Source organism: Microcaecilia unicolor, unplaced genomic scaffold (genome assembly GCF_901765095.1).
Source record: "Microcaecilia unicolor unplaced genomic scaffold, aMicUni1.1, whole genome shotgun sequence".
NCBI lineage: Eukaryota > Metazoa > Chordata > Amphibia > Gymnophiona > Siphonopidae > Microcaecilia > Microcaecilia unicolor.
In genome coordinates this window covers 15668-41021 of record NW_021963646.1, presented here as the reverse complement: position 1 = coordinate 41021, position 25354 = coordinate 15668, and the positions used below count along the sequence as shown (strand labels likewise).

The following is a 25354-nucleotide window of genomic DNA, read 5'->3' as shown; positions in this document are numbered from 1 at the left end:
AGGATGATATTTTTGAACAGCAACCACACCTGATGTAAATTTTTGATCTTTGCAGCTGCTCCTCCTTTTTTTTGTCACCATTCTCATTTTATCATAGTCTCCTTTTTGAAAGTCAAAAATGCTAATGTATTAGATTTCCTGTGTGCGCTTACTCCAGAGCCAATATAAAATCTGATCATATTATGATCACTAAGAACTAGTTTTTTCCTTCTCTTGTTGGCTCCTGAACCAGCTGCTCTATAAAAGCAGTTCTTGATTTCTTCAAGGAATTTTAACTCCCTAGCATGCCATGATGTTACATTTACCCAGTCAAAATCGGGGTAATTGAAATCACTCATTATTATTGTGTTGCCCAGTATGTTAGCCTCTCTAATTTCTGATAACATTTCTACATCTGTCTGTTCATCCTGGCCAGGTGGATGGTAGTACACTCCTATCATTATTCTTTTCCCCTGTACACATGGAATTTCAATTCATAAGGATTCCAAGATGTGTTTTGTTTCCTGCAGAATTTTCAATCTATTTGATTCAGTGCCCTCCTTAACAAACAATGCTACCCCTCCACCAATTCGATCCACCCTATCACTACGATATAATTTGTACCCTGGTATGACAGTGTCCCACTAGTTATCCTCCTTCCACCAGGTCTCAGAGATGCCTATTATATCTAATTTTTCATTTAGTGCAATATATTCTAACTCTCCCATCTTATTTCTTAGGCTTCTGGCATTCGCATATAAATATTTCAAACTATGTTTGTTGTTCCTATTTACATCTTGCTCAGTAGTTGACAGTGTTAATTTGCAATCTTTTTTCTGATTTTTATTTAAGGCAATCTGATCTACCATGGTCTCTTTTGCAATCTCACTATCAAGATACCTTATCTTCCCTGTTTTGGTAATATCTTTGAAAGATACCGTGTTCTGAATCATGCGTTTTTGAATGACTGTCAGCCTTCCCCCAGGTTCTAGTTTAATAGCCCATGCCAACAGCCTGGTCCCACCCTGGTTAAGGTAGAGCCTATCCTACTGGAATAGGCTCCCCATTCCCCAAAATGTTGCCCAGTTCTTTACAAATCTAAAACCTTCCTCCCTGCACCATTTCCTCATCCACATATTGGGACTCCAAATCTCTACCTGTCTCTTGGGCCCTGCAGGTGGAATGGGTAGCACTTCGGAAAATGCTACTCTAGAGGTTCTGGATTTGAGCTTTCTACCTAAGAGCCTAAATTTGTCTTCCAGAACCTCTCTTCCACATTTTCCTATGTCATTGGTACCTACATATACCAAGACAGCCAGCTCCTCCCCAGTACTATCTAAAATTCTTTCTAGGTGACGCATGAGGTCCGCCACCTTGGCCCCAGGCAGGCAAGTAACCAGGCGATCCTCAGGTCGACCAGCTACCCAGCTATCTACATGCCTAATAATTGAATCACCAACTACAACAGCCATCCTATCTCTTCCCTCCTGAGCAGTAGCTCCTGGAGACACATCCTTGGTGTGAAAGGATATCACATCCCTGGTGTGCTGGTCCTGTCTACAGGATTACTTCCAGCTGCAGCAGGATGATGTTCTCTTTTTAGAAAACCTCCCTCCTCCAAGGCAGCACAGGGGCGTATGCCTCCTCTATGTACCTCTCTGTCTCCCTCATCTCCTCCAAGTCTGCTACTCTAGCCTCAAGAGAATGGGCTCGTTCTCTGAGATAGGAGCTCTTTGCATTGAGCATACTCAGACCTCTCACCAACTTAGACACTGGGACACTCAATGCAAAAGACTGGATAGCACCCCTCTTACTGTTGGACTACTGTCTGCATCTTAGTATTATAGAGTTGTTTAATTAAAACTTCTTAAGGTACTAGGGATATCAGATGAATATAAAGAGCCTTAAGATTGGTTTAATTTGTAATTTATTTAATGTTTGCTTCTCAGAAACGAGTTAAATGTAATTAAAACTCTAATGAAAACTCCCTGTTTTTCTAATTAGAATAATTGACTATAAATGAATAGTTGAGCTAGGGATGGGTGGGAGATCAGGAGGGTGGATGGGAATAAGTACCAAACTAGGGCTTCTATAGGCTATCTGTTAATGCTGTGGCAGAAAATTCAATTTTTTAAACTAAGGGGAAAAGGGTATGGAGACTAGCTAATAACGTTTGCTTCTTCTTTTTTTAAAATTCTGTTTTTATCAATATCCTACAGTTCCTCTTTTAAACCCAATCTTTAAGTTACCAAGCATAGAATAAAATAATGTCACTTACCCACAGAAATGTCCTCTTCTCTCAGAACTTCTCAGAAACAAAGTTAAGTAGGACCTTTCCTCTCTATATAGTATGGATTCTAAGGAGACTGTTTCAAACCCTTTGAAGCTAGCCCAGTAATCAGATTGCCCTTTGCAAATAATCTACTTTGTTACACCTTAACTAACATCTAATTCAGGTCAGTAGCAGTGCTACCTCTCCAGCAGGCAAGAACAGAAAATAACTTTCTTTTAGGACAGTTTAAGCCTTGCTACTATCCTTTTTATACTCTTGGCTGTTAATTTTCTACCTCTAGAGAAAGATTCAGTTTAAAACTATGGCGGAAAGGGTTGTACCCTATGGAAACTAGTTAATAATGCTTGTTTATCTTTTTCTGTTGTTGTTTTTTTTTTTTTTTTCTAAGACTGAACTAGGCATTACTGTTAATGCTGTGGCAGAAAATTCAAGTTTTAAAACTATGGGGGAAAGGGTATGGAGACTAGCTAATCACTTTTTTTTTTAATTCTATGTTTATCAATATCCTACAATTCCTCTTTCAAACCCAATCTTTAAGTTACCAAGCACAGAATAAAATAATGTCACTTACTCACAGAAATGTCCTCTTCTCTCAGAACTTCTGTGGGAAGCAGCTTCTAAGTAGTAGTTCTGGGTCTGAGTTGTAGCCTTCTATATACTTTATGGCATTGTTATAATATCTAATCTGCTTGGTTTTCTTTTATTTTTTTTTCTTCTCCTGTTTTGTATCTCTTAGCCCCCCCCCCCCCCCTCCAAGTCATTAGGGGACTTATGGATTTATATTTTAGATATTATTGTTAAATATCATATGTTTATTTGTCTCCATTTTCCCTTTGGAAATTTGATTGAAATTTATAAATATATATTTTTCAATGCTCACAATATTTCCGTGAACATTTCTTTTTGTACATGTGCAGGCTAGTAGTAAAGAGGAAAGAAAGCGAGATTTTGAGACGATCTTTGCACACTATGATGTTGTAAGTATTACCTATTTGTTTTTTGTTTTCACTTGCATTCTTCTAAATAGCAGAAAGACTTTCTTTGGCATATGTGCATTATAAACACCTACAATTAAATATGCTTTGTTAGGTCAATGTAATAAGATGTGATCTTGCAGAACTAAAATTGTCTGCAAAAAAGAGGTAGGGGGTCAGTTGCAGAGGGAGTTAAGTAATGGGCTACAATCTTGAAGAAAGGAAAAGGGAACAGGGATGGGATGGGATGTGATATACTGCCTTCAAAGCAGTTTACATATTATATACAGGTACTTATTTTGTACCTGGAGCAATGGAGAGTTAAGATACTTGCCCAGAGTCACAAGGAGCTGCAGTAGGAATTGAACCCTTTCTCCCTGGGTTCTCAAGCCGCTGCACTGAGACCTGAGTTCTGCTTGCTTTGACCTCCTTTTTGAGTCTTTGGGTAAAGTCACTATGGGGCCCTTTTACTAAGACACGTGGAGGGGCATAGTCGAACACGAACGCCTATCTCCATGGGCATCTATGTCTGAAAACGGGTATGTGAAGAGACGGGACAGACCGTATATTCGAAAAAATGGACGTTTTTCAGCTGGGCGTTTGTTTTTTTTAGCGATAATGGAAACTAAAAATGCCCAGCTCAAAAACGTCCTAATCCAGGCCACGATTCGTAGTACACTCACCCCCCTGACATGCCAGGACACCAACTGGGCACCCTAGAGGTCAGTGTGGTGGACTTCAGACAATGCTCCCACATGCATAGCTCCCTTACCACGGGTGCTGAGCACCCAACCCCCCTCCCCCAAAATCCACTACCCACAAATTTACAACACTACCATAGCTCTTAGGGGTGAAGGGGGCACCTACATGTGGGTACAGTGGGTTTTGGAGAACTCCCATTTACCAGCACAAGTGTTACAAGTAGGGGGGGATGGGCCTGGGTCCACCTGGCTGAAGTGCACTGCGGTACCCACTAAAAGTGCTCCAGGGACCTGCATACACGCAGGCCTCTAGGACTTGTTGCTGCTATATAACATTGGCACACCAGTTGACACCTGAAGACTAATCTCTCCGAAAACGTCCTTTATTAGAATAAGCACGCTTACTCACAGTTAACTGCAGATCAGAGGTTGTGCCCCACTGGCAACAAGTCTCCCTGGTACTGAGATGAACAGTAGGTCAGAACTGGCAGAATGGTGTACAATGCCCTCTTTCAGCCACATTCAAGGTAAGAACTAAGTTCTGTAACGTGGCTAACACATGAAAGGGATCTAAAACTGGCTTACAAAAATGGCCACTACCTCATGGACTACCAGAAACAAAACAGGGCACACTCTGACCCAGTAAGCAGGGGGGAAAGCACCATGGGAGTAGAGCCTACCAACTACCAACATCGTGAGCATTTGCCACAAGCTACTGGAATCACGGAGCCCAATACCCTACACCCACCACAATGCATTGCTGATGTGACTCTGCAGTGCGCATAACAGAAAAGGTGTCACACTCACCCGAGAGCCACATCAGAACCAGGGAAAGGCTGTCAGAGGATAGAACACATTCTGCTGTCAGAGAGGTGGGTACGGCATTTGAGGCTGGCATAGAGGCTGGGAAAAAAGTTATTAAAGTGGGGTTTTTTTGGTGGGAGGGGGTTAGTGACCACTGGGAGAGTCCGGGGAGGTCATCCCCGATTCCCTCCAGTGGTCATCTGGGCAGTTGGGGCACTTTTTTGGGACTTGTTCATGGAAAAAAAAAGGGTCCAAAAAAAGTGACCCAAAATCGCGGTAAAAACGCTTTTTCGATTATCAGCTAAAGACGCCCATCTCTCCTCAGCCGATAACCACGCCCCACTTCCGCCTTCACCATGCCTCCGACATGCCCCCATCAACTTTACCCGTTTCCGCGACGGATTGCAGTTGGAAACGCCCAAAATCGGCTTTCGATTATACCGATTTGGGCGCCACGGGAGAAAGACGCCCATCTCCCGATTTGGGTCACAATATAGGCATTTTTCTCTTTCGATTATAAGCAGGATAGGCACCTATGCGCATACAACACGCGTCAAATTAGAATTACCACCCGGCTACTGTGTGCACCTGGTGGTAATTCTAATTTCTATGCATGTCCAATATGCCGTGTGGCACTAACCGGGCAGTAATCGGCAGTGTACGCACACTGATGATTACCGCCTGGTTAACATATGAGACCTTACCGCTAAGTCAATGGGTGGTGGTAAGGTCTCAGGTGCAAAATGGATGCACGCTGATTTTTATTTTGCCGCACGTCCATTTTCAGGGGGAAAAAGGCGTTTTTTTTTTTTTCAGGTGTGCTGAAAATACATAGGTCTACACCAGCACAGGACATTTTTCAGCATACCTTAGTAAAAAGACCCCTATGGGCCTTGTGTGCCAAACATTTTTCCCATAGGCATAAAATAGGAGGAAACCTTCAGGTCATTATTCAAACCCAGTGGTGTGAATTTATTTTAAACACCATACATACATTCAGCACCACTACATAGAGAGATGACAGCACTGAATATACATAGAAAGCATGTGGCACTAGCAACTACGTGTATTGTGGTGATATTACGCCACGATTGGTTGATATCCCAGCGCCTAAAACTATGCAGTTCCATTTATTCCAAAGAAAACATGGCGTAAGTCCCGGTGTGTAGAGTTGGGCACAGAGGACCATATTCTACAACTACGCAGGTGGTTATTTGAGAAAGCGTAGTCACGATACAATTCACTAAAATATGTCTTTATGTATCCTTCACATTTAACAATATTCATTGCTTCAAAAAGATCTGAAGGAGTTTAATTTAGTATTAATTCTCTGTTCTGTTCTAGGTGCTGATTAAGTTTTGCAAATTGTTTGTTTTTTTTATTCCTCCTGAATTTGTTTCTTGGAACCCAATTTAAGTGGACTTGAGTGTTAGCAATTATGTATATTATACTATACTAGTAAAAAAGGCCCACTTCAGTTTTTAAGGAAACGGGCGCTAGCAAGGTTTTCCTCGTAGTGTGTATGTTTGAGAATGTGTGTGAGAGTGACTGTGTGAGAGAGAGAGAGAGAGAGAGAGAGAGTGACTGTGCGAGTGTGTGTGTGTGTGACAGAGAGTGAGTGAGTTGGGTGCGATTGTGTCTGTGAGAGAGTGTGTGTGTGTCAAAATGACAGTGTGTGCGAGTGCATATGTGAGACACAGCGAGACTGAGAGTTTGCTGAACCCCCTTCCCCTCCCCCCTTCCACCTCTGTCTGAGTTCCTGAAACCCCTCCCACTTCTTCACATGTGAGTTCCAGGACCCCCCTGCCAGTTCTTCCCATCCCCCCTCTCCCCTCCCCACTCCACCTCTCCTCCCTCTCCGAGTTCCAGGACCCCCCTCCCCCTCCTCTTCTTCCCTTCCCCCTTCTTCCCATCCCCCCTCTACCCCCTGATCCAGGACCCCCTCCACTTCCAGTTCCAGGACCTGCCCCTACCCTTCTAGTTGATTTCCAGGAATCCCCTCCCCCGTGTCGTTTCAGGACCCCCCCTCTGTAGCTTCATGACCCCCTTCCCCCTGTGTCGGTCATGACCCCTCTTCCCTCCCCTGTCATTTCAGGACCCCCCTCCTCACCTCCTGCACGTTTTTACCTCCCACACGCTTCACACAGCCTCTTCTTTCGCTTCTGTTTCAGCTGTTCCGACCTCACGAACAGCCGAAACAGAAGCGAAAGAAGGACCCCCTTCCCCCCCCCAGTGTCATTCATGACCCCCCTTCCCTCCCCTGTCATTTCAGGACCCCCCTCCCCACCTCCTGCACGTTTTTACCTCCTGCACTGTAGTCCCACAAGCTTCACACAGCCATAGTAACATAGTAGATGACGGCAGAAAAAGACCTGCACGGTCCATCCAGTCTGCCCAAGATAAACTCATGTGTATACCTTACCTTGATTTGTACCTGTCTTTCTCAGGGCACAGACCGTATAAGTCTGCCCAGCAGTTTTTCCTGCCTCCCAACCACCTGTCCCGCCTTCCATCACCAGCTCTGGCACAGACCGTATAAGTCTGCCCTCCCCTATCCTCGCCTCCCAACCACCAACCCCTCTTCCCCCCACCTGCTCTGCCACCCAATTGTAGCTAAGCTTCTGAGGATCCATTCCTTCTGCACAGGATGCCACAGCCTCTTCTTTCTCTTTTGTTTCAGCTGTTCGTGTGGTCCCGCCCTCACACGAACAGCAGAAACAGAAGCGATAGAAGAGGCTGTGTGATGCAAATGACGTCACTAATTTACTGCCGGAATCAGACCACGGAGCCACGGTCCCAGGCAGAGACCGAACGTTGGAGGTGAGAATTATTATATAGGATTACTTGAGAATTGTGATTTATATAACACTTTACCGGATCAAGTGTATAACCTTGAATATGATTTAAAATGTAAAAATAAAATTAGAAAAAAAAAGAGAAAGCATAGTCACAATTTGCATGTATAAATACTCAATTTTCATGTGCATATTGCATATAAAGACAAGTAGGCAAAATCACGTTCATCTGCTGCAGAGCTAATGTAAATGAAGATGCATACTTTATGCATGTATGCACATGCATTAAGGTATTTCAGAATCTGTGCACGTACTAGTGAACTCTGTCCATGCTCTGCCCAAACTCCACCCCTGTGCACTCCCGCTGGAAAAGTATGAACTATCATGTCATGGTAAGTACTTTTTCCCTGTCAGCTCTGTGCCTAATTTAGGTGTCGGGATTAACGCCAAGTAAAACGTGGAGTAAATGGCTGCGACTAAATTTGCAAATCCAAGAAGACAGGAGGAGCCTCCACGGAAAGTCAAAGCAAAACAGCAAAAGTAGAGGCTGACAAATGCGCAAACCAATAGGGAGATAATCTCAAAAAACAGTTTATTCAGAATATTCATATCAATATCAAGGACCTGACACGGTCCGTGTTTCGGCGCCTGAGGCAGGCGCTTTGGCGCCGAAACACGGACCGTGTCGGGTCCTTGATATTGATATGAATATTCTGAATAAACTGTTTTTTGATGCGACTCAATTTGGTCATGTGGAGAGGCTCTCAGCATAATTCTGTATACCGTGCGGAAATTTAAGCCTATTCTATCAAATTTAGACATACTTTAGAGGATACGCCTACACACATTTTTTTTCCACATGGAATTTTCAGGCGCCATATACAGAATCTAGCCCATTAAGTCGAATTTCAATATTTCTATTAGAAATCATACTGGATCCTTAATTTCTTCTTGCTGAAGCCTTAGAGTTACAATAGGTCTTTGCCATCACAGGTGAGAATACCTGTAGGTGAATACCTAAGATACTGGGTGGGGAGGGGATTTAATTCTGTACAGGTCACCTACAGTTAAGTGCCTAAAATATGTAAACTAAGTATAAATTCTATATCACCAATACTAGTTTAAGTCCACATTTACAGGCTTAACTTTAGGCACAATTACTTATGTCTTATCAAAGGCTGGTGTAAATGCGCCTGCCTAAATGCCATTAATAATGTATGTGACTAACAGTATTCTATAAATATAGCGCATAAGTGCTAGGCACTCTCCAGACCTATCTGCGTCTCTCTCACATCCACACACCCCCAGCAGGTACACGCTAAAGGATTTGCTAACCCCCAAATTCTATATATGGCGCTTTAAGTTGTGCATGCTAATTTGGCCACATGGCCATATTAGCATGCACAATATAATTGATTAACAAACCAGTCAGTGCTGATAATTGGTACTTAACCAATTAGCGGCACTAATTGGCTTTAATTAGAATTTACGCACACAACTTTTTATGCATATTCTATAGCACAGTGCATATAAATTCTCATGCATGCAGTTGAAAAGTCAAAAAACTATGCACAGTATAATAGAATACACCCAATCTGCGCCTAACTTAGGCACAGGTATTTAGGCCTGGTTTTAGGTGGCCTAAATGGGTGCGGCTACATTTTAGTTGCAAGAGTGGCACGAGGATATTCTATATACTACACCTAACTTTAGGCATAGTTTATAGAATTACTCTAAGCGCGTGGTTTTTCAGCACCGATTTTTAAGGCACCATTTATAGAATTTGGCCCTATGGCTATAGAATTATGACTAAGTGTAATTACACACATAAGAGCAAATTAATGGAAATTAGCACCAATCAACTGCAATTATAAACAGCAGTATCGATTAACTTAAATGCGTAACGAACTATTCTATTACCTGCCCATGCAATTTTTTTATGGCACTTCACTTCCTATAGGTTTGATTCTCATTCTGTTATTTTGATCGTGATACATCAGTGCTTTTGCAAAGGATCAATGCAGGAGGCCAGGGTGTAAAAAGTTATCTCATTTACTTGGCTTTTCAGCTGTTTTGTTTTTCTGTCAGAGTCAAACAGGAGCTCTTGAAGGTCCTGAAGTGGATGGATTTGTTAAAGATATGATGGAGCTTGTCAAGGTGAGCTTGAAATGGTTTATTTATTTATTTATTTATTTATTTATTTATTTATTTATTTCAACTTAATTTATCATCTAACGTAGAAGCCCAAGGCAGTGTACATATCAAAAGGAAAAACGTCATTAAAAAGAATACACAAATTCATAACATAAGAATTTCAGATTACGACTTAACATGTAAAACATTAAGGGGGTCATTTGTTAATATGTGAAGGGCATGTCCGTAAACTGAGTGCTAACATTTATGCATACATTATAATGTTTGGAATACTAGCATTAACACAAGGAAGCAGGTGAAAACTTGGCTGTTCAACACACACACCCACCATGTTTATCCACTCCAACCCAAAGATAATATTCAAGCACCTTTCTGTCCTCATATGCAACTTTCTTAAATTAATCCCCTTATTTTCTTATTCTTGTCACTCTATCTTACCTATGTATATGTTCCATCTTTGTATATACCCTATGCTGTCTATTAAAATTATTATTATTATTATTAGCATTTGTATAGCGCTACCAGACGCACGCAGCGCTGAACACCTGACACAGAGAGACAGTCCCTGCTCAATTGTACAATAGTAGTAATAAAGCTTACAATCTAAAAAAATACAGACTAAGATGTTTTCTTGCGTATTGTGTTGACATGATAATGTAGCATACTATGCAATACTTTGTATTGTTTGAATATTTTTACTGCTGTACTTGCGTATGTTTGGCTTATTCTCGCCATGAGTAAATTCCTTCAAAAAGGCAGTAAATAAATCTTAATAATAAATAAATAAAATAGCACATAAGTGAACACTGTACATGCCAATATGCCACCTAATCACAATTTTGCAAATACCTGCCTAACTTACATAGTGCATATTTGCAAAGCTGCATACCAAGGGGAGGCACATGGGCGAGACTCCCATTTACACATGCAGCTTACAAAATCATGAATGTTACACATGTCCTTGCCACATTTTATATTCAGAACCAGGCAGCAGAAGAAGAGGCTCTGGCCTGATGTGCAGCTGCTCTTCTTTCCTTCCACTTCTGATCAGCACTAAGATGGGGATTAGGGTGGGAGGAAAAAATGTGCATGTATGCGTGAGTACACATGTGCAATGGAGGTGCCGCTTTGGAGAGGGGGAGGAGGGATGAGTAGACAGCCTGCTTCTAATACCAGCTCCTTTCCACAACCCAACCAAGCTGCACGTGTTCTGACTGTACAACCTAGACGGCAGGTCTGATTTCTTTTAGTCGCATTGGCAATCTGGCACCTGGAGTTTGTTGACCCCTGCCTTAACATACTTTAGTAAACGAGGCCTCAAAGTCAGTCATCACCTAAAATTATTTAATACAAAAAACAAGGCAATAAATCAAAACTTGACTGATCTTGTACAGCAAATTAATTTTAATTAAAAAAAAAAACATGTATAGAAAAGTGGCTCAATTCTCCAATTAGTACTCTAGGGATGCAGCCCAAAAATTTCTGTTTTATTTTCCTGTGTTGTTCACATGGACTTTCATTTAGTTTGGGTTTTTAATTTTCTTTTTATTTGAATTTAGATTCAAATGGGCTTTTTTTTTTTTTTTGCAGTTGGTCCGTGTGTTCTTTCACGCTCTTAGGGCCTTAGTGTGGGTGAATGATTGTTCATCATCAACATTTCTGTTAATACGGGGTATCCAATAAGCATGGGCCCTTGCCAGAGTTGTTTCTTCTTTCATTGGAGCCTTTCCTGCATTGTGTTTCAGCCAGGGCTGACATAGCTGGCTGGGAGGTTCTATTTTTAAAATAGAGTTTTGGCAGATAATTTGCTGTCGCACCCTACAGAGCCACACCTTATGGAAGAGCTTGTGGACTTCGGTTCTATTTCAGGCCTGAATAATTTCTATAGTGCTACTAGATGTACACATTTATATGCAGATACTTTCTCTGTCCCTAGAGGACTCATAATCTAAGTTTCTGTACCTGAGGCAATGGAGGGATAGGTGACTTGCCCAAGGTCATAAGGAGATGTAGGGGGAATTGAACCCAGGTTACCAGGATCAAAGCCTGCTGCACAAACAATTAGGCCACTCCTCCACTCCACTCTACTCTACTTCACTTACTCTTTCCCAGCTTTGGTTTTAACAATGGTGGGAGGGCTCTTTTCCTCTTAATTGGGAGTGAGGTGCATAACAATAATAATAGTATTTATATACCCTGTAACCATATAGCAGTTTACATAATAATATAATAATAATAAAAGCCAAGAAAGTCACTTGGCATTACAATCAATTAAAATACAAAACACATTTTAAAAAGCTGAATCAACACAATATTACAACAATTCTTATTCTTAAAGAGAAAAGCTAGGAAATAATTAACATGAAAAAATATTTCTTGAATAATACATTTTTTTAACTTTTTCTAAAAGAGACATAAGAATAGGATTGTTCGAAACAACCCTAAACGTCCTTCCACATTTTTGGAGCATAATAAGCTAAAAGCTTTTTAAACATCTTAAGTCTTTTTCTACCTTTCACTCAGTGGAATGCAAACAGGGGGGAAAATGTTGATCTTCTAGTTCTGTTAATATTTGTGAACTAAGACTTTATAGATAACACAGGCTCTCCTGTTGGAAGTGTCTCCTCCTTTCTCTCTCAGGTACGGTAGCACCTCTTCAAATGACTTTACTCCCAAAGCTTCTGAACCTCTTGCAAGCCCTCTGTTGTTCTTTTTTTGGGGAAGGGGATATGGACAGGATGAACAAGCTTTTGCATACATTTTTAATGGAAGGGTAAAAAGGCTAGGGCTGTTGGTCAGGCCTTTCACGTCTTGAGAGCTGTAATACGACCTGCCTCCTTTATCATTTATGGAACTCGTTATCTGACTCTGATCCATATACCCTCTACTGATTGAGAGAAATTTGGTGACTCCTCTGCAATTGGAGTTTGTGCTCCATACTGGGGCAGAGATGCTGCCAGGATAGCTTCGGAGGAGGGCCTTTTCAGTATGTCTGGTGCTTCCTCTGCTCATGGCTGACACATAACCTGGAGCACAGGAGAACAGACTGCAGGAGTGAAACAGTCGCACTGACCACGGACCCTGAAACCTTGGCCATTGTTGGCCATGGGAAAGAAAAACAGACTGTGCCACTGCAAAGATAAGTTTCTGTCTATAAAGATTTTAAAAAATATTTTTCAATCAATATTAAAGAGACTATAAGAATTTGTGGACAGGATGCTGGGCTCGATGGACCCTTGGTCTTTTCCCAGTATAGCATTACTTATGTACTTATTTCTATGCCAGTGATGAGAGCGAGAGCTCCGTAAAGTTGAAAGTCGTTGAGCTGTGAATAACGGAGTCACTTGAGGATACTTGAGGCTTTTCCTCCAAGCCTTTAAGATAGCAAGTAAACAACTTCACGCTAAAATGAAATAAAAGGATTTCTGTAATAAGCTTTTGCAGTAATGCAAAGACAATGGGCCCTAAGACAGGCCTTTTATCTTTAAAAGTTGTCCATAATGTATAACTGATCCACTCCATCCCCAATCATTCCCTAACAAATTCTCCCACCCTAACAGACTCCCCCAAATAGTATTTCCCTGAATCAGACACCCCGTCTCAATCCATCCCCATCTCAATCCATCCCCCTCCCACTGGCACCTACCAGAGTCTCGCTGGTGTCTAGTGAGGGAGGCAGGATCTATCCTCTGTTGCTCCTGCCCTGTAGACTGCTGAGTTCAGAATTGCATCACTTATCAAGTTGCCAAATAAGAGTGCACACACAGCTGGAATTATTTTTCTATGAATAACACATCTTGCAAGGTTAAAAGCAACATGCCTTATTCATTTTTCATAATAAGGTGTTTTGCATGCTTTGCTTCTCATGTTGTGCTGCCAAAATGTGCACTCAAGGCAAATAACACACAATTCTGTCCTTTAAAGGCAGTTGCTTAGCCAAAATAGTGTGCTATTTCCTTAGTGCATGTTAGCAACCACCTTTCTTTATCTCTAAATATAAATTTGTATAGGAGGAAGGTAGCATTTCTTTAAATTGCAACAGTGCATCAATAAATCAGCTCATTTTGGGATGAAATTAAGAACACAAGAAGATGCTATGTAAAACCACAAAATGGAATATTGCATTTGATTTTGCAAACTAACTACCTTGCTGCTCCCGTGATCAGGTTATGCCAAATATACTACTACTTATCATTTCTAAAGCGCTTCTAGACATACGCAGCACTGTACACTAAACATGTAAGAGACAGTCCCAGTTTGACAGAGCTTACAATCTAATCAAGACAGACGATAAGGACAAAGAGTAGCAAGATTCCGGAATCCAAAAGCCTACTACTACTTACTATTTCTATAGCGCTACTAGACATATGCAGCGCTGTACACTTGAACATGAACAGACAGTCCCTGCTCAACAGAGCTTACAATCTAATCAGGACAGACACACAGGTCAACAGAAGGTCATTCCCTTCTTCACTATCTTATCCTGTCTATATGTTCCATCTTTGCTTACACCCTATGCTGTCTATTAAAATGTTTTATTGTGTATTATGTTGACATTGTAATGTATTATACTATGCCATACTTTGTTTTGCGGTTTGAATATTTTTTGCTGCTGTAATTTTCTGTCGCTTATGTTTGATTTATTTTTGCTGTACACCGCCTTGAGTGAATTCCTTCAAAAAGGTGGTAAATAAATCCTAATAAATAAATAAATAATGGATAAGGACAAAGAGTAGCAAGATTCCAGCATCCCAAAGAGTACTACTACTTGTCTTTTCTATAGTGCTACTAGACGTACGCAGCGCTGTACGCTTGAACATGGTCACTGATTCCACTGTCCTCCTTTTCTAATGAAGCATTGCTTTTCCTTGCAGCCAAGCATTAGTGGTGTGGATCTCTGCTCAACAGAGTTTACAGTCTAATCAGGACAGACAAACAGGACAAATATGGGATTAGGGAATTACTTAAGGTGGGAATAATAAAACAGACATGGGTACCGAACAAGTGAACAGGAGTTAAAAACAGCCTCAAAAAGGTGGACGTTTAGCCTAGATTTGAAGATGGCCAGAGATGGAGTTTGACGTACTAGCTCTGGAAGTCTATTCCAGGCAGTGGCATTCCTGGGGGGGGGGGGGGGGCTGGCACCCGGGGCGGATCGCCGATGCACCCCGCCCCCCCCCCCCGGGTGCAGTGTCCCCCCCACCCGATGCAGCGCGGACCCCCACCCGGCGAAAGGACACCCCCGTGAAGGACCCCTCCCACCGGGTGCACGCCACTGGGGGTGTGCCGCGCGTGCCTGTCCTCCATTGTTCCATGCTTCTTCTCTGCCCCGGAACAGGAAGTAACCTGTTCCGGGGCAGAGAAGAAGCATGGAACAACAGAGGACAGGTGCGCACGGCACCCCACCAGCGGCGTGCACCCGGGGCTAGGGTTACCATATGGCTCCCTAAAAAGGACGGATTGAGCCAGCCGGGTTTTACTTCCATTGCTTTCCATTGAAAGCAATGGAAGTAAAACCCGGCTGGCTCACTTACTTCCATTGAAAGCAATGAAAGTAAAACCCGGCTGGCTCAATCCGTCCTCCTTTTTCTGGAGCCATATGGTAACCCTACCCGGGGCGGACCGCACCCACCGCCCCCCCCCCCCCCCCAGGAATGCCACTGATTCCAGGCATATGGTGCATCAAGGTAAAAGGAACGGAGTCTGGAGTTGGAAGTGGTGGAGAAGGGTACATATAACAGAAATTTACCTGATGAATGGAGTTCCCGGGGAGGAGTGTAGGGAGAGATAAGTGGAAAGGTACTGAGGAGCTGGAAGATTAGCTTTGCTAAGTATAACTTAGCACAGCTAATCTTCCATAGTTCTAAGAGAGCAATTTGAAAATTTCATGAACACAAAGCTTCTGTGGATAGAGGATGTGGAGCAGTAAATATTTTTAAATGCAGGTAAAGATGACTGAACTAAAAACATCCATTTGTTTGCTCAGGGTGGCAATGTATCAGTGCTATTTTGATGCATTTCCTGCATCCCAATCGTGACAGTATTTCTCCAGTAAAAGATATTAAATGGTCACTGATTCTACTGGCCTCCTTTTCTAATGAAGCATTTCTTTTCCTTGCAGCCCAGCATTAGTGGTGTGGATCTTGACAAGTTCCGCCAGATTCTTCTCAATCACTGTGATGTGAACAGGGATGGAAAAATTCAAAAATCAGAACTGGCATTGTGTCTTGGGCTTAAAGTAGCCCCTTGAAATTGAATGTAGTTCTGCATTTACGATTGTTTTTGTTTCTCTGTAAAACCTTAATGGTGGTGAAACGATATCAATGTTCTGCTAAAACTCTGTGTGACCGTGTTGAATGTGGAAGCTGCGGGCATCTAATCTGTCTACTCATAGTACTGTTGCATGCAGATCTAGAAATCAATGTTGAATGCATAACTGAACCTCTGAATCTACGAAAAAGTATAGCTCAAGAAAGACATTACTTGCTGAATTTATAATACTTTTAAATAAACAATATTCAGAGGAAATGATCAGATTATCAACATGCTCCCTTGTAACAAAATGCATAAATGTAACAGGTTCTGATTCCTTACCTGTTTAGGAAAAGTTACTATTGCCTATTTCAAGATAAGCTTGTCCTCCGTGAAAAAGGGAGTGAACTTTGCCTAGAATTTACTATCATTCTTGTTTCTATAGATGGCTCTGTTATGTGTGTTCCATTTTTGGTTAAATGCAGTATATGCAGCAGTGTACTGTTCTGAGCATATGAATTTTGCTTTAATTAATATTTGTGAATTTATGCCGTTTGTGCAAAATAAAATTTACATCTAATGATCTATGATATTCTGCTGAGTTCTTTATAGAAGTCCAACTTTCACGCATTGACAAGAGTAGTGCCTGTGCTATAAATGTAAATGGTACATTTATGGCATTATTTTAGAAACATACCCACATGTTAATAGCACATTTAAACCTCTATCTTGCATATATTTAAAGGGTAAGGCAAAAAAAATGTAAACCCCTAGAGTTTTTTTCTCAGCAACCGCTTGGAAGTTCAGCGTGAAATTTTACAGTTTTATTTATTGTTACTATCTACATTTATGTGCTGAATAGAATGAGATTGCCTTTAAACACAGCGAAGTTATAGGCTTTTTAGAGTGACCGCCCACTGAATTTCGCACTTTCAAAAATGTTTGCACTCTAAAACTACTATTATTTGGGGGGGGGGGCAAAATGGGGTACCAGCTTACTGTTGTTAATGATATCACAGTGACATAGACTTTTGTCTGGGGAGTAATGTTAGAGGCCTATGACAAGTTCCACCTAAAGCCAAAAACAATTGCCAAACTCAAGGAAGTGCTGCAGATGATCTTGGACAGCTTGCCACAGGGACCTATCGACAAGGCTGGACGAAATTCCCAAAGTGACTGAAGCTGGGGGTGGACACTGAGCATTCACAGTGACTGCAAAATTCTGACACATTGTTAATTGTATCGTTTGAATGACGGTTTTTGACAGTGTTTTAGTTTGAACATTTTTAACGCGCAAAAATTGCTAGGTAGTAACGCTAAAATGTCAGTAACATCAACGTAGCTTAAGATAATTAGTTGTTTAACAGTAGTAAGTAAGTTTGATGAAGAAATAAGTATGTAAAATTTCTCTTTGAAATTCTAAGCAGTTGCTGAGAAAATGGCAAAACAAACTCTACGGTGTTGCTTTTTTTTACCTGTATAAATGCCAAGTATAGAAAGTCACTATTTGCACAGTGTTCCATTCCACAAAGAGGTTCCAAAGGGGCATGGTTTAGGCATAGCATGGGCAGGACTAAAATCTACATGTGTATCCCCTGTTTTAAAATGAGAATACCAGTGTATGGAAAAAATTCCACATCGGGATTTACACCTGCTCAAAGGTACACACAGTTTTTTAAAAAGTGCTTGTTTTCACCAGGGCTTTACAAGGATGATTAAGGGTGTCATTCTCTCTATTAATCCCATGCAGTGCTATCTCTAGACAGAAATATTGGGGGTAGCAACAGGGGGCAAGCTTGGTATGGAGGGAAGCAAGCCAAAGCTATATTTCCACACATCATAACCACCTACCACATCACACACCCCTCCCCTATCCACATTATTAAGTTAGCAATATAAGACATCAGGGCCTTCATAAACTCTCCCTTTCCAGATAGTTTCAGCCATTATAACTGATAGCATCATTCAACAGATTCTTCTTGTGGGAGTGGTCTGGATTCTCTGCAGGATTGGACAGATCCTCAATATAAACCTTACACCTTCAATTGTGTATCACAAATTCCAAATTTCCCCAAAATAGAGGTATCCCCAGTGGCGTACCAAGGGGGGGCGGTGGGGGCGGTCCGCCCCGGGTGCACGCCACTGTGGGGGTGCCGCAGCGCACGCCTGTTGCCCTGTCTCAGTCCGAGTTCGCATTGCAATTCGCATGTGTTCAGTGCTCCCTCTGAGTCTGCCCCGGAACAGGTTACTTCCTGTTCCGGGGCAGACTTAGAGGGAGCAGTGAACACATGCAAATTGCGAACTCGGAGACAGGGCAACAGGCGCGTGCCGCGGCACCCACCCAGCGGCATGCACCCGGGGGGGTGTCATTTCGCCAGGGGGGGGTCGCGCTGCACCCGGGGGGGGCACATCAGCTTTCCGCCCCGGGTGTCAGCTAGGGTCGGAACGCCACTGGGTATCCCTCTTACAAACATCGTACAAAAATATTCAAATTGTGATTATCACCTCAGGATCTGCACACACACCTTCCACTGTTAGACTTTGTTTACATCAGATGGGGTTTTTGTTTGTATGGTGACTCTACAGGATGTGGAGATCACTAGTCATGTGCATTTTTATGTGGCAAGGGCCAGACACTTTTCAAAATAAGACATAATGAGCCAAATCACCTGGACTGGATGGTATGCATCCAAGGGTACTGAAAGAACTCAAACATGAAATTGTTGATCTGCTGTTAGTAATCTGTAAACTGTCATTAAAATCATCCATAGTACCTGAAGTGGCCAATGCAACACTAATTTTATAAAAAGGTTCTAGGGGTGATCTAGGAAATTACAAACCAGTAAGCCTGATGTCATGGCTGGATAGTAGAAACTATTATAAAGAATAAACTTATGGAACACATACATTAACATGATTTAATGGGACAGAGCCAGCATGGATTCAGCCAAGGGAAGTCTTATCTCAACAATTTGCTTCATTTCTTTGAAGGCATGAATAAACATATCGATAAAGGTGAGCCGATTGATGTAGTGTATCTAGATTTCCAGAAAACTTTTGACAAAGTTCCCCATTAGAGACTCCTGAGAAAATTAAAGAGTCATGGGATAGGAAGCAATGTACTGTAGTGGATTAGGAATTAGTTATTGGACAGAAAACAGAGGGTAGGGTTAAATGGCCATTTCTCTCAATGGAGGAGGGCGAATATTGGAGTGCTGCAGAGATCTGTACTGGGACCGATGCTATTTAATATATTTATAAATGATCTGGAAACTGGAATAACAAGTGAGGAGATTAAATTTGCAGATGACACAACACTATTCAAGGTTGTTAAAACACATGTAGACCATGAAATGTTGCAGGAAGACCTTAGGAAATTTGAAGACTGGGCATCTAAATAACAGATTAAATTTAATATGGACAAATGCAAAGCCTAACTGAGGCTTCAAGGCCTACTCAGAATGTCAGTTAAAGACATCTGGGAGATTTTGTAATCAGCCCTGACCTCCCCCCTCCCCTTCACTAGTCTGGTCTCTGGTGATTTGAAAACAAATATACAACTCCCTACAAAAGAAATTGCAAAAGCTCCTGTAGAAAGCCATTGGTCAGAAATGAATATTCATGAGAGAGATTTGCATGCATTGGAGGCAGTGCATGCAAATCTCTGTCGTGAATATTCATTGTGGATATCTTGAAAACCTGAGTGGCTGGGGTGCCTCCATGACCAGGTTTGGCAACTACTGGTTTACTACTACTACTACTATTTGACATTTCTAAAGCGCTACTAGGGTTACGCAGCGCTGTACAATATAGCTTTATCGTATTGTAACATGGGGTTAAATAAATTAAATGTTTTTTTTTAATACTTACCTGGGGGGGCCGGGCCAGTTGGAGAAGGCAGTGAGGTTTTTTTTAGCTGTTCTGGGCGACGGGGGGGGGGGGAGCTGGATGTTGGGGCCACTGCAGGAGGCGAAGGCGCCGTATCTAAGCGCTGTCCCCAGGTGAAATCGCCAGTTTTGGGAGATCAGGGGATGAGTGTGCACATCCCTGGAGCAGGAGAGATGGGGCCAGGTCCAATCGTGGACACTGGGACGCCGAAGAGCGGGAGAGGGCCGTTCCGAGGCCTGAAGATTGAAGAAAATGGCCGGCGGGTAGGGAAAACGTGCGGGCGCGCTCCCGACGGGGTGCGCGCCACATGCACAAATCGGCGGCGTGCATCCATGAAGAAAGTTCCGTTTAGGCCCAAGCCGGGGCCTAAATTTTCGGACGGAGCTCCGAGGGTTTTTTTTTTTGTTTTTTTCGATTTTTGGCTCCGTTTTCGGACTGGGACGTCTGGGACCAGAACCAATGATAGTCGTCGAGGGAGGAGAAAATCAGCGACAAGGTAAGGGGTTTTTTGACCCAGAATTTAAATTTATTTATTTTTAAATTGTGAAAATGCGTTTTTTATTTTTTAAAAATCAGGGGTTTATCAGATTTTAATTTTTTTTGCATATTTGGGTTCGGGATATTTTTCTTGATTTTTCTGTCAGATTAGTTTTTGATTTTTAATTTTTTAAAGGGGTCTTTTGGAGGGGTGCTGGTTTTAAGGGGTTAATTGCAGTTTAAATTTTTAATTTCGACGTAGTAGGTAGAGGGGGGCGTGATTGAATTTTTGAGGTAAGTTTTGAAATTTTTGGGGAATTTTAAAAGGGGTTTTTGGGGGAAGATGTTGGGGCATGTATTTTAAAGGTTTAAATTTAAATTTTAAAAATATAGCCAGGTAGGGGATAAAAGGTTTATTGTGTATGGGAATTTTGGGGTACTTTGAATAATGTTTAGTAGGGTTTTTATTTAATTATATGATTTTCCTATTATTTCCTATGGAAAATCATTGTTTAAAATGGAGATTTAGCACTGCTGGCCAACATTCCGTTGGTCAGCAGTGAAGCTTAGAATTTTGAGGGAAGTAACTGATTGGCTGGGGAGTGGCCGGAAGGCTGCCGGAGGTTCCGTATCCTAGGAGACGGAGTTTCTGGCAGTTGGCAGAAGGAGTTGGGACAGCGAAGAGAGCAGATGCATGTTGCGTGAGTGGATATTGATTGAGGTAGAGGAGGATAGTTAGGTTAGGATAGGATTGGGAAGGGGTGTATGATTAAAAGGGAGTTCAGTGAAGGAATATAAAAGGAGAAGGGGTGATTGTGTTACTGTTTTGGGGTTTAGGGATTTTTAGGAAATTTAAAGGTTTAGGGGGGAGATTGGGAATAGGATTGTTGGGGTGAGGCTTACTAGAATTTGTTTGAGTGTGTGATTTTATGCTTTGAAGTTCGCGTATTAAATGTTTTTAAATGATTATTGAAAATATATCTATTGAGTGATAAGATGTGAATTGAAAGTTGTTTGACTGAGTAGGAGTTAGGTTAGTACAAGCGTGTGATTGAGTAAAAACCTGAAACATCCACGATACTCCTTTAATAGAATAGGGCACAAAAAGTACATAGATTAGGGGATCTAAGATAGGGAAGTTTGATTATTTTGTGTTTTAAGCTAGTTTGAGTCCCAGTATTCCTTAATAAAGAAAGTGTTTAAGGTCACCAGGAGAAGGAAATCTGGAATATAGATAAGGAGCTAGGGTTTTTCTCCCGTTTAAGTTATTTAAGATAGGTTTAGGAAGAAGACACAGAAGACGCTGCATCATCTAAAAACAACGGGCCCCCACGCAAGAAAGACCTTTGGTGTGAAGCAAGAAGTGGGACTGAGCTACGCACTGAAAGGGAAGTGACTTTCAAAAAGAAAGAAAGAGGGTAGAAAAGAGGGGTACTTGCCTGGATCCTTCGGGAGGGTTGAGTGTAATTCTGAAAAACAAAAGGAAGTTGACACAAAGTATCAATTCTTGAAAACTTTGAGAATTTGAGAGAACATTGTTCCACATTTTCTTTTAGAAAGTGACAGTTAATTTGATAATACTTATCTGATATCTTGCAGCTGAGAGGTGAAGGGTACCTGTTGACAACAAAAGCACAAGTTGAATGAATCTGACATTGCTGTATAATAATAGCCTGATATTGTAGCATAAATAAGGGATCTTAATTTAGGGTTTTTAAAGAGTTATATTTTCCTGTTTTGTTTAACTTTTAACTGAATAAAACAAATTTATTTTAAACACCGAAGCTTGCTTCTTTCAAATCTGACCGAGCCCAACAAATTAGTTTTTTTTTCCTCCCATCTCTAGCATAGACTTGGGATGAGGATAGTGAACTGTATCCTGTCCCTTTGCTCCGGGGTGGTTGACATTCTCCTGGCTCGACTACAGGTAAAAGGGGAACTCTGTCACCTAAAAGCTAAAGATCAAGCTTCCCAGAGCAGGGGGTCCGGATTACAGTATATTTAGAAGTTCCTGCAATTTTTTAAGAGCACTCATGTATTTTTGGCATTTGCACACACAGAAAAAGTTAGTTCTTTGGAGGTTTTTGAAACTGATGAAAGAAAATTGGAACCGTATAGAGAACAGACAATATTTAAAGTCTGACTCACAGGTTTCTGAGGTCTTTTTTCCTCCGCTTTTCAAATATATTTGTGGATTAGTTTTCCACTAGAGGGCAGACTATTCAGTGTTTGATTAGATCTTTCGGTGTTTCACTTTTGCAGTTAACAGAGGACCACGTACTACCTCCTAAACGAGGCGTGAAGTGCTTCTATGCTAACTCCACACAAAGTCCCATGTGCCCACACTACTGATTGTCGCAGGGCACGCCTACTCTATGCCCATTGACACGCCTCCCATGTTTAAAAACTAGAGCGGGATTGGCTGAGGCATCAGTGCATCCCATGGCACTGCTTTTAGGCCCACAGTAGGCATGCATTACTACCTACCTTGGCTTAGGAAAAGGGCCCTTAAAACTGCAGTAAAGTCCCACATTAAGCCACAGTAACTGCAATTTTTTTTTCCAAATAATTTTTATTTTATTATCATAAGAATCAGAGCGATAACAATGCAGCAAATCAAAAAGACATCAAAGAAATGACATTATGAATTGTACAAGCTTTTTCAGAAAGGCTGCAGGATATAACCAATAACCAGTTCGGGGAACCAGTAGTAACAGAGACAGAAAAAGAAGAGCAAATAGAAGAGATAAACTCAGAGCTAAAAGATCAGGAAGGGAAGCACAATCCACAAAACACTACAGGTAGATATGACACCAGTGGCACAGCTATGGGGGGGGCACAGGGGCCTGGGCCCCCCAAATTGGCTGTGGGGCCCCTGGTTTGGCTGGCGGGGGTTCCCAATCCCCTCCAGCTGAAGTGTTTGTCCAGCGCTGGTCTCCAGCTCTCCATCGCATTGCCTGCCCTGCTCTTCCCTTCACGTCATGTGAAACTTAGCATGCACGACACTTCGAACATGCTCAATTTTATTAAAACGAGGCAATATGGCAGAGAGCAGAGCTAGACAAATGCTTCAGCTGGCGGAGGTTGGGGACCCCCTCCAGCCAAGGTATGTGAGGAGGCAGCAGAGACGGTGGTGGTGGGGGGGTGAGGAGGTGGGCCAAATGTGCCCCCTCCCACACACACCTTGGGCTGTAGACCCCCCCCCCCCTCCCCATGTCAAGGCCTGGCTACGCCACTGACACACAATGTGCAACAAAAGGAAAATTTTTGTATATAAATCAGAACAGTGGAAGCTGACAATGGACTAAGTTAAGAGGGTATAGAAGCCTGAAAAAGAGGGCCCCAAAAAAGAGAGTATCTCCAGGGTTTGCATTTCTGTAGCCAGACACAATCTTTTGTTTTGCCATTAAGTAGACAAATAGGTTGTACTACATGATGCTTTGAGATCCCAGGGATCCCTTCATTACATCCCTTAGTGTTAATATACAAGGCATAGGCGTAGTGGGGGCAGATCGCCGCTGCACCCCCCCCCCCAGGTGCAGACCAACACGACACTCCCCCACCGGCGTGGACCCCCCCGGCATAGCGCCACCCCGACACGGTCCCCACCTGTCTACAAGCTCCATCCATCTGCAGCGCTGTTGTAAAAATCACTTTGTCGGCCCTTCCCTCACTCACTGTGTCCCGCCCTTGAAGAAATAGGAAGTTACGTCAGAGGGCGGGACACAGTAAGTGAGGGAAGGGCCAACGAAGCGATTTTTACAGCAGCGCTGCAGATGGATGGAGCTCGTAGACAGGTGGGGACCGTGTCGGGGGGGAGGCGCTGCACCGGGGGGGGGGGTGGACGGATGCACCCCCCCCCCCACCTGTTGACACCCGGGGCGGACCGCCCCCACCACCCCGCCCTTGCTACGCCACTGATACAAGGTGTAGTGTGTAAGAAGAGGAATGGGTGTCTCCAGGCTGGTCACACTATTAAATGAACATGCAAGCTCAGCAACCAAGTTTAAAGCAATCTTTGCAATGTTTTGATCAGGATAATTTTTTTTCTTGTCTGTGCGGCAAGAAAATGTTGTTAGCATTAATGTAAACAATTATCAGCAGTTGTTCAAGCTATGTGGCTGTGAGAGACACATCTGTGGTGTTGTAAGAATAAAATTGAATTTTTTCAGCATTTTTAATTACTACTGTTATCCTTGAAATACATGCAGACTGCTTAATGCTCGGTGACAACTGTTGCACTCATTTAACAGAAATTAGAAAGTTGATCTTGTGAACTAAGAGTGTCTAGGAGGGACTTTGCCATATAATTACAGGTTTTAAGGTGTCGCAGCTATAATAAAAGCCAATTGCGCACGAGACATGCCAACTGGTAACGAAACGCTGTAATTTTGAAAGGCCTTCAGCTGCACCTGCTTTCTCCAGAATTTCAGGCAGAATTACATCTCACAGCAAGGAATACAAGAAGTGGAGAGCACAAAGGAGTCAGGAGTCATAACACACAGATGAGGGAAGAGCATGTTCAAGCAGGGGCAGCAGCTCTCTGAACTGTGTGCCATGAAAGTTGTGCTCATTTGGCATAACAATTACCTCTAGTCCAGAAGATTCATTACTATTCGGCTCCCTGTGCAGCCCCTGCTCCAGCTCTGAATACCAAGGAGTTTTATTGCTAGAACTACCTCAGTACTAAAGGATGTTAAGCCCTTATAGGGGAATTCTATATATGACACTGAATGTTAGGTGAGGAAATGCATTCTAATAGATGCAAGGTGCCAGAGCCGGTGCAAGGATTTCTGGAGCCCCCCTGCAAATCTATAAATTGGCGCCACCTGCGAAGTTTGTCCCCGCCCCCACCCAGTCCCATCCCCCCTCTTCCCATAGGTCCAGCCCCCCCCCCCCCCCCCCACTTCTCCTTTCACTCCCATGGGTCCATCCAGCACTTTTCTCCCTCCCTCCCTTCCTCTTCTCCACAGGTCTCACTTACAGGTTCCTGCAGCCAGCAGCGATTCACAGTAAGAGAGGCTGTCTCCGTGGCCT

The 25354-nt window shown here is 42.5% G+C and overlaps 1 protein-coding gene across 1 annotated transcript in view; it reads left to right on the top strand.

The window, feature by feature from the left end:
• Positions 1–16516, top strand: part of LOC115459536 (secretagogin) — a gene marked incomplete at its 5' end in the record, with an annotated part of 40361 nt that extends 23845 nt beyond the window's left edge. The window contains 3 exons of the mRNA XM_030189350.1: positions 3190–3249; positions 9635–9703; positions 15822–16516. Of these exons, the coding sequence (XP_030045210.1) occupies positions 3190–3249; positions 9635–9703; positions 15822–15950 (258 nt within the window). The remainder of the gene's footprint in view (positions 1–3189; positions 3250–9634; positions 9704–15821) is intronic.
• Positions 16517–25354: the final 8838 nt, after the last annotated feature.